Consider the following 10467-nt stretch of genomic DNA (forward strand, 5'->3'; position numbering starts at 1 on the left):
GTCAGTATACCCATCCTGTGCTCTGCAATGATACATTCCCATTTGGCAGTGTCAAGGAGCATGCCTTGACCAGATAATGCCAGAGTCCAGAGCTCAGTGTAGCCAACGATACGACCTCAGTACAGCCCTGTGTACGACCATCGCTGGCCAGGCGGCGTGAGAAGCCAGGGCAGCATGGCTCTCAGGCAGGCCCCACAACTTCTTCTCTGGACTGAGAGGCCCATGGTTTGAAAAGCAGTTGATCCCATGTCCTAGTGTAGCACAGGAAACAGAACCAAGGAGGATGAAGAAGAAGAATTTTCACACTAGTTCAAGGCCAGTTTGGGTCACATAGTGGGTACCAGGTCAGAGGCTGCATCTCAAAAACCAAAATCAAAACCAAAGGGCAGCACCAAGCCCCTAGCCACAAATGCTGCCAACCAATGTGTCTCATGGATGTGGAAGCCAACACCCTAGGAGGGTGCTGAGCCCCACACCATCTCCCACTCTGGACCGTAGTGTTCCTGGCTGTGTAATGGGACTGTGGATGATGAGCAACAGCTCAGGAACCTTCGGTAATGCTCCCGACATCTCTGAAGCGTGATTAAAATAACGACTGTAGGTTATAATCAAGACAGAAGGACGTGCAGAGGCCCAGGTGGGACCTCTCAAGACCCAATCCTTGGCCCAGGAGGGCCTGGGAAGGTACACAGCTACCTTCGACTTGAACAAATCACTTCTCTCCATGGAGAGAGGCCAGTAGGAGGTGCCCCACGAGGAGACTAAACAGTGCCATTTGCTTGGGTAGGGGTGTATCCTGGGGTGCGCTCACCCCCAACCTTTGATTCCCAGGCTGCTCATCTGCCTCCCCCACGGCATACTGTCCAGTCCAGAGGGCCACTGCATACCGCTATACCACCCATGTAGGGGAAAGGGCAAGGTAGGCATCTGCCTGTGCCCAGGCAGCCTGTGATTACTTCCGCTCCACGGTACGGGCATGGGAAAACTGTTTATGTGGGCTGCGATGGCTTTCCTTTTCCAAAGTCAATGAGAACAGTGTCATCCCCAATGTGTGCAATTGGAGTTTATCTTTTTGGCATGACTCATAAAATTTTAAAAACCCTACACACCAAAAACTCCTTAAAATAAAAAACTTGAGGCAGAAAACAACTTGAACATTATTGCAGGTAGCACTGGACATACTATCTATACCTAGCAGGAAAACTGGTTTTTTTTTTTTTTTTCAAAACTATTTCAAGGGATTGAATGGTCAAGGTACAAAAACATTTATTTAAATTAAACATTTTCGACAAATCAATATTCATAACTGTTCCATGCATATGCAGTTGTCTTGAAAAAATAGAACAGAGTAGCTTAACGTCTGTAATGCGGTTTTACAAGATTATTAATACACATCAGGAGTGGGCATCAGTCAATCATATCATCAACCATTCACTATTTATCACCAAATAGTATATACAGTAATAACATAAAGATTAAGTGTATCTTATAAGTGATTTTATAATAAGACTTCTGGGAGGGGGAATCTGTCAACAATACAAAATAAGATGGAGAGGTAACAGCAGAAAATAAAAACACATTTCATAAAGGTAATAATACACATGTGCTCAAGGACAGACAAGAGTCTGTTAGGTCCGTTCCTTCAAAGGAGGCTTTGGGGATGGAAACAGCTGGGGTGGGATCAGAGCTCAGAAACATTCTTTGGGTGTCACATGTGTTTGTTTGGGACAGCCAAAGGACGGTAGGACAGGGAAACTGTTCTGATATATCCACTTGAACAAGAACCAAGTTTCCCTCATGGCCAAGGCAATCGTGTCTGGGATTTCAAGTCAGGGGCCTGTTGAGTTGGGGGCCAGTTTGGAGTGAAGGGAGAATAACAGAGAGAGAAAAAAAAACCTTCAGGAGAGCGTGTGGAGCAGCAGACAGCCGGAGGAGAGTCCTCCTTTGCATCTACAGATAGCACCATGCTGCAGCCTTGCTGGAGAAATCAGCACACCCAGATGCTGCTGCTTGGTGGATAGTGTTTTTAGGTTCCTAGCTCTTTGGGTCATCCAGCAGGGAGGTGGAGAGACATTGCTACAGTTGAGAAGAATCTAAATCAGGCTACGCACCCTAGGGGAGGGGCGAACCTGCATAAGGGCATCTGTCTCACACTGTAGTCTCCTGGAGTGTATGTAACAAAAAAGAATGTATCTAAAGTATATATTAAAAACAAAAAACAAGCAAGCAAGCAAACAAACAAAACAACAAAAAACTTCAAGTCTGGGCATGGTGGCACTCGCCTTTAATCCCAGCACTCAAGAGGCAGAGGCAGGCTTTCAGTTCGAGGCCAGCCTGGTCTACAAAGTGAATTCCAAGACAGCCAGGGCTACACGGAGAAACCCTGTCTCAGAAGAGAAAAACAAAACAAAACAAACTTTGAATCCAATTTTGCTTTCAGTGATACAGCTGAACATATTAATTAATTTCCCGAACAAGGGTGCATGCTTTCTTTTTAAAAAAACAAAAACAATTTACATTTGGTATGTGTGTGTGTGCGTGTGGGCATGCTCAAGTACACATATAATTCGAGGGCACATGTGCTATGGCATGCACACAGAGGTCAGAATACAACTTCACGAGTCAGTTCTCTCTTTCCACCGTGTAGGTTCCAGGGATAGAATGTAGGTCAAGTTTGGCAGCAGGCTCCTTTGCCCACTGAGCCATCCTGAGCCATCTTGCCAGCCCAAGGGTAAATATTTTTCTCAGTTGGAGGAGTTCCTTTGGAATTCTAGGGTAACTGTGGACCAGAGTATAAGAAAACAGAAAACCTGGGCCCTTGGACCCATGAGGCTGCCCATGACTGGAATCACACTTTCCTTGGCCTTGGGAGAGCCATGTATAACACAGAGATCCATAGAGCAGGGCCTTGGCTATCAAGCCAAGCCTCACTTTACAGGAGAGAACAGTCAAGACTAGTCACGCCAGAATGGGGTTTTGCCAGTAGAGACTGAACTGAGATGGACCCCAGGCCCAGGGTCCTTTCTCACTGGGAGCACCACAGATCAGAAGTGGCTACATCAAAAGCAGGAGCTCCAATGCACTGGGCTCTCCACGATCAGCTACACTGATGGGGAGACGCAGGAGTGGCCAGGAAGTCCTACCACCGCACACAGCACACAGCCCCTCAAGGCTGTGCTTCCAGGGTGAAGCCAACGAGACACATTTGAAGGGACAGAAGGGGCGTGCTGGATCCTGGCTTTAGACTGGAGGGTCTGGGACGGCAGTTCTGACCTCCGGCCACCAAGGGACGAGGGACGGTGACATTACAGTTTCTGCTCTGCTCAGTGCTTCAGAGGGAGGAGGGGACGGCACGTCTGGGCCAGGCTCCGTGCCTCTGGCTCTATGACACACTGTAGCTGTTGTAGTATGTGGCTGTGGCATCAGCCAGGACGGAGATGAGGCTGGTCTCGGTGGGGCCTGTTGCAGTCCCCTGGGAGAGTGGGGCATGCCCACTGAGGGTCCCAGCCCCTGCCGCAGAGTCAGGGTGGCCGGGATTGTTCAAATACTGGTCAAATTCATTGCGATCCATGTCCCCCAGAAGTTCTACCTGGCTTAGTTGATCCAGGGTGTCAAAGCCAGGGTGCTCAGGAGGTGGGGAGAGCTGGCCCAAGTGGGCCTGGAGGTTGGGGTGAAGAGGGTGGTAGGTGGCAGGGGAATAGTAGGCTGGCGATGGGGGGCAGCCAGGAACGGTGGACATCATAGAAACCCCTGGGGATTGGCCAAGGGTCAAAGAACCTAGAGGATGGCTGCAGTGGAGGGGACTAGGCGTGAACTCTGGGGAGTAAGGGGGCCCTGGTAGGTGAGGGAGGCGGTGGGCGTGGCCATGTTCCTCCTGACACGAAGATGAGAAGAAGGTCTGCTCAGGCTCCAGCGCGTCCAGGGGCGACATCTCGGGGGGGCGTGGGCAGCCCATAGGGATATGTGTCCACACTGCCAGGGGCACCCGCTGCACCTTCATGGTAGCAGCTGTGTAGTCCAGACAGGGCAGCACCTGGGGAGTACTCACCCCTGTCCTCCTTCTCTCCCAGTGCACCCCGGCCAACACCATTTTTCTCAGGCAGCGTGTTCTGGTCGCGAGAGAGGGAGCTCAGGAGGAAGCCAGGGTCCACGCGCTTGCAGAGACGCTTGCCTTGTTTCTTTCTGCGGGGCCGGTACTTGTAGTTGGGATAGTCCTGCATATGCTGGAGGCGCAACCGCTCTGCCTCGTCCACATAGGGCCTCTTCTGCGACAGTGTCAGCGCCTTCCACGACTTTCCTGATCACACAAACCAGAGAAGGGCATGCTCAGACTCCAAACGGCTGGTTCAGCCTTTACACCTGCTTCAGCCTAATGCCTCTAAGCATCCCATGTGCAAACATCTCTGTCCCCCTACTCCACCCAGAGGAACCTTCTCACAGTCACAAAGGACACCATCTGCTTCTGTTCTCTTTTCCTCCCAGATCCCACACACACAGCGAAAGGGCTGAACTAACCCTTCCTGTTTGCACTGCACAAGGTTAACTTCATGGGGAAAGTGCTCAAAAATCACCGTCTCACCCCAAATCACCAGGTGACCCAACCATCCAGCTGTGGAAGTCCCACCTGACCCAATCATTAGCAACAGAAAAAAAAAAAAAATCTAAGGCTCGTAATATTGACTGGGGTTCTCGCTATCCTTTAAGGGTCAGTTCTATTTATTTGTGCGTTTTAATGAAAATTCCCTGCCGCTCATGAAGTGACAGCATGCTGTTTACTAATGTATAAACCTCATAGCCTTCATTGAGGTAGCCCAGCCCCAGACAATTATATCATCAAGAAGTAGATTCAAGAATCTCACAAGCCTTAATGAGTCAAATAGACTCTGCTATGTGAAGATATGGGTATGGCTGGAAAGCTAACATTCCACACACACACACACACACACACACACACACACACACACACACACACACACGTGCGCTACCACTTTTTCCCATGGAATTAGGACCTTTTGAATGCAGCAGGACACTTGCTTAGCCACAGCCCTCCCCAGAGGCAAACTCCTTAACTTCCCTGGGTCTCTATCTTCCTTACCATAGCCTGTGCTGCTTCCAATTCAAGGCTTTCTCTTCTAGAAGCATCCTCTCTGTGTAACCCCAGTGGTGCTAAAAAGCTGCTTGTACTTGATTTTCTAGTCACCATTCCCTACCTGTGTGGCCTCTCATGCCACTTTGGCATCCCTGTTCCATCTTTCACTGGGCGTTATGCAGTCCTGCTCCAGAGATTTCCAAGGATCACTTCTGGACTATTTAAACTGTTTCCTCCCAAGGTGGGCGTCTACAAATGTAGCATGCTCTCCCTGGACTCTAAGGTATGCTGAAGTTTCAGACCCTCAAGTCAAGAGGACAAGACATCGGGCCATGTAAGCCCACTGGGCACAATCCACATGTGGCTAAGCGCAGGGTCGTGCATGCCCTGCCCTTGTCCCCACAGTCTGCTGGCTCTGGCTCACCCCCACTGGCCGGCTTCATGGATCAGGATGTCACAGGACACTGAGGGCCCAAAGACAGAAGTTACCACTATTTGCCAATTGTTGTAATTCGCTGTCACTTAGCTATGGCTTGAAGAGTGTACCCGGCACCAGATGTAGAGATGACTGGTTCTCAGCCTGTGGCTGAGGCCACAAAGCTCTTTTGAGAAGTCCAAGATGCAGACACACCCCACACTCTATTCATGGCTGAATATAAAATGTGACTCCAGTTTCTGAATGTGCCCAGATGCTATATAGTATTAATAAAATACGATTTCTGTTTTTAAATCCTAACAAATGTCTAATTTGTGACACGCTAATTTGTGATACACCTTCTCATTCATAATGCACTAGACATACTTCACTTCATGTATTCATGACATACTAAAATATTTCACTTTCACTTGTGCTAAAAATCCTCCACCTAGGTCTTAAGGTTAAAGTTTGGGAAGCGTATAGTAGCAAAGGCCAGGAGTCTCTTATGCGGGTCTTCCTTTCCTCTCATAGGCCAGAGAGCAAAGAAGCATTCAGGAAGAAAGCCCACAGGGGTGGCTGCCACTGCCCATGATAGCAGCCTCAGCGTCTCTATTTTAAGAAGCAATGAATACCTGCTGTTTTCCCCTCACCCTAGTCAGGCCGAGCTGCCAAGGGGGGAAAGTCTCTTTTGCGAAATGAACTGTGATCTCTTGCAGCCTAGGGCTCTATTCTAGATAGAATTAGCCCAAAGGAAGGTTTGTATCCCACATCTCTGTCCCTGCCCTGGTCCCCCAAACAGGCAGCCTAGATTCCTCTTCAGGCTCCCCACCCTTCTCTCTCCTCCCACCAGGGCCTGGGAAAGAAACCTGGTCGGAAGTGGGAACGTTTTTGTCTGTGACTGATCAACAAAGTGATGAGGGGAAAAAATTAGGAATTCATTTTTTAAAAAAAAAAGAGTTTGCATTTAAAAAAAAAATCTCCTAAAGTCTCAAGAAAACAATACAAGCTTTCAGGTAAGAGAAAAACATTGTTGCAGATATTAGCCTATTTCTTGTTATACCAGTAGAGTACAAAATATACAGGTTTCTTATTTTGTATGGAAGAAGGCGCCTCCAAGGCAACTCTCACCAAAACATGCTAGGCACAGCTGGCCACAAGGCTGGACAAGAGGTGCTTGGAACCCCACAACTCTCACCAACTGCTTTTGGGGGCTCCAGACAGGCAGCAGGCTGGGCCCTCCCTCTGGACCCAGGCCTTTTGCCCGCAGAATGTCAGCCCTCTTTCTGGGACTCCGAAAGAGGAAAGAAGCCAGGCTCCTACGGAAAAGGAAAGGGCTTCATCCCAGCAGCGGGTGGGGTCCAGAGGCCTGAGTGTCTCTCCTGGCCAGCCTGGTGCCCTCTGTAAACACACAATGTTTTGAAGGGATTTCACTGGTTATAATAAATTTTAAAAAAACACGCTGAAGGGTAAAGCATTCTGAAATCAGGTGAGGTCAAAAAATGTTTGGCTTCAAGATCAGTGAGGTGGACCAGTGGGCAAAAAGGCGTTGGCCATCAAGCCTAAAGATGTACATGTTTGATCCTTGAAACCCACATGGCGGAAAGAGGGAGCCTACTCCCCACCTGAAAGTTGTTTTCTGATCCCACCCCCACCCTTCCACACACACTAACACAAATATGTATATAACTCTCTCTGTGTGTGTCTCTGTCTCTGTCTCTCTCTGTCTCTGTCTCTCTGTCTCTCTCTCTCTCTCTCTCTCTCTCTCTCTCTCTCTCTCTCTCTCTCTCTCTCTCTCACACACACACACACACACACACACACACACACCACTCCGGGTACTGGAGAGAAAAGAAAATCCTACAGAAATTCGGTTTTCTAAGAACCGTTTTAGCATGTTCATCCCGGATTTCTCTGGCCTGTCTGTTCTCAGTCCGGATTATCGGCGGCCACCACCATACCGCAAGCACGAAGCAATGGGCTCTACAGACTTTCCCTGGATGCTCCAAGTATCTTTTCAAGATATCTACACTTCTACGATAAATAGATAAGCGAATCGAGTCTATTCTGGTGGACGTCTTTTGTTGCTGTTTTTTTTTCCTGTTAAATAATTAAAAATAGAGATTCTTCCTGGTAAGGCCTCGATTGACTTATATTCGTTATCTTCTTATCCGTGACACACTCTCTCTGATTGACCCAGTCATACAACGTGGGGAATGATGGGGTCTCCTGCCTCAGTCTTCCACCAAACGCTGGTTCCACCCAGGCTGAACGTAAACGCCCAGTTGAGTCCCTGAGCCCGAGTTCCAGTCCTCAGGACTCGCTGCCTGGTTGCGCCCGCCCCTGGGGCCCGGGTTTCTGCTTCGCGCCCCCGAAAAGGGACCAGTCCGGAACCCTGCGTTGGTCCTACGGTTTCACCGTGGACCGCTCAGGCCTGGGTGGTGTCCGTGCGCGGACGCCCCCTTTCCCGTCCCCTGCGAACGACGCTGTCATCCCTGCGGTCCCGCACCAGCTTCGCGCCCCTCGCACTTACCCAGCATCTTGCTGAGCTCCGCGTTGTGCAGATCTGGGTTCTGCACCGCCAGGCGTTTCCTCTCGTCCTTGGCCCACACCATGAAGGCATTCATGGGCCGCCGGATCCGGCTTTCCGAACCCTTGTCCCCTGGAGGTCGGGGGACGGCGGGCGGCGACAGCCCATCCGACAGCTCGGCTTCCAGGGCGGGACACTCCAGCCCTTCGGTCCACGGGTAGGCTCCCAGTAGCGAGGCCATGGCCGAACGCGGGTCACTTGGCTTCGCCTCGTGGGACCGGCGCTGACCTGGCCCTCGCTCGGGTCGCGACGTCCAACTTGGCCCGAAGCCTCGGGCCGGGCCCTTATTTATCAGCTTTGGGCCACCGGGTCCTCCAATGACTCTCAGGGGCGGCGCGGCCCCTCCCGGCTGCCCGGCCGCGGCGTCCCCGCTGCGACCTGCCGGCAGGGGGAGGGAGGGGCCGGGCCAGTCCCCGTGCCCGCCCCTGTCCTCCCCTCCGCCTCCCGAGCCTGTCCCGGATCAGCGCTCCAGTGCAGGTGCTGCAGGGCCACGGGGAGCGCGCGCCGCCCTCAGTCTCCCCTGCGTGGCGCGGGAGGCAGGTCCAGCCCACCGTTCTGCTGCTCCGGCCGCCTGTCGTCCAGGGACCAGACTCTCCCAAAACTCCCGCAAGGGAAAAACTGAACTCAAACAGCTTTCGCAGGGATACCCGAGGAGGAGAGACACTGACCATCACTGCCCCTAGATCAGCTAATAAGCTGTTGTGGACAGAACACACTTATGGCTTCGGTCATCTCGCCCTAGACAACGTGGGTGGCCACCAGGGATGGTCGTTAGGCCGATGTGGGATCTACCTAGACATCGGGTTCTGCGCAGTGCCCTTCCCAAACTGACACCCTGGGTCTCTGGAGGGGCGTCGGTCTCGGTTTTCTGCCATCCGATTTTCCTTTTCCTGTCTTCGCCCCCCATCCCACTCTGCCTGCCGCCGCCTCCCGGCAGTCCGAGTCTGCAGCTCCCTGGCTAGTAGCTCTTTTGCGGAATTTTTTTCTGGGGTTTCGCCTACTCCAGAGAAGCCGCTTTTACGCTCCTAGGTCCCCCAACGACTTTCTTGAAATCCAGAGGCCTCCTCGATTTCCCACATCCTGATACTCCCGGCTAAACGGGCTGTGGCCTGGGCATTCGAGACTGTCTACCCCTGATGTGTATGTACTGCGGCTGCTTCTGCGGTTACACCAGCGGCCGCACACAGTAGGCACTCAAGAACTGCCGAATGAATGAATGAGCCAATATGGCTTAGACACACCCCACTGTAGAAACCACAGCAGGCGGGACTAGATCCCGGAATTAGACCCACAAATATTTATGGCACGCCACCCCATGTGGAGGCTCCGCAGAGACGACCTTCGAAAGAGGCAGCGTCTGAGGTTGGGTGTTAAAGCCTGTCTTGATTTACTGAAGGCGTGACAGCAAGTCCGATATCTCTCAAGACCTTTTCTAATCCTAAAACTAGCCGATAAGGCTGACCTCACCGGCGGTGATGAGGTAAATACAGTGAGCTCCGGCTGTGTAATCTGTGATGGAGATAGCGCTCTCGTCCTCAGTCCCAGCGCGCGCTGACTGAATTCACAGATGGCCTCGCTTGCAACGTGCGAGCCGGCCAGAGCTGAGACGCTCCAAGTATCCAGAGAACTGCAACTTCTCCGAGTTTAAGACCCAATTTTACCTTCCAGGGCCCCGAATAAAATTCATCAGGGCATTTCTCATTTGCCCTGGCCAGGATCCAGCAGCAGTGCTCTAAGGCCGGTGTCCCTTAAAGCCCGGGGTCGCCCCCACCCCCCTATCCCCCCACCCCCCCACCCCCACCCCCAGCTACTGTGCAAAGCCAGGACTGCCCGTTGAGGTGCAAGCAGTTGGGCCACCAGGCACCTGCACCAAACTGGAAGGAGGTTTGCCGAGAGTGTATCCACCATGGAGGCGGAAGTTCCTATTGGGGGAGGAGGAGGAGGGAAAGGGGGCTTCCAGAAGGATCTCTATGTCAAAGTGTTTCTCCTTGTGAGGGAGGGAACAGAGTGACAGCGGATCACTCGAGCCCGCTATTTCTGATCTGATCATATCTCAGCTCTAGGGCCAGAGTGTTGTTATGCAGCTTCAGGAAAGACCAGCGCAGTGTACTCTTCTCGGCGTCGGGAACCCCACTTAAAGGCTTGAGCTCGCCCTAAGTGGCCCTTGTGCCCAGCGCACCCAGGAGTCGCACGTGCCTGCCGGGTTGTGGAGATGCTGGACTCACAGAGTGCAGAGTCCTTAGGGAGGGCTACAGATACCTTGGCAAACCAGGGGCAAAAAGTGGGGCTGGGCTCAGAGCACACAGGTAGGGAACATTGTTTCCAAGTGCTTGGTTTCGTTTCATCTGGTGATAAGTTTTGAGTCTGGAGCCA

General features: G+C 51.8%; 1 protein-coding gene across 1 annotated transcript; it reads right to left on the reverse strand.

Annotated features, from left to right (window-relative positions):
• Window positions 1-1241: 1241 nt before the first annotated feature.
• Window positions 1242-8533, reverse strand: Sox7 (SRY-box transcription factor 7). Its single transcript, XM_052732967.1, is given in 3 exon segments — window positions 1242-3940; window positions 3942-4297; window positions 8038-8533. Coding segments are annotated over 3 exon segments (1152 nt in total). The 5' UTR covers window positions 8276-8533; the 3' UTR covers window positions 1242-3382.
• Between the last annotated feature and the right edge of the window lie 1934 nt (window positions 8534-10467).

Source organism: Peromyscus californicus, unplaced genomic scaffold, assembly GCF_007827085.1.
Source record: "Peromyscus californicus insignis strain IS unplaced genomic scaffold, ASM782708v3 Scaffold_12__1_contigs__length_115047231, whole genome shotgun sequence".
NCBI classification, from domain to species: Eukaryota; Metazoa; Chordata; class Mammalia; order Rodentia; family Cricetidae; genus Peromyscus; species Peromyscus californicus.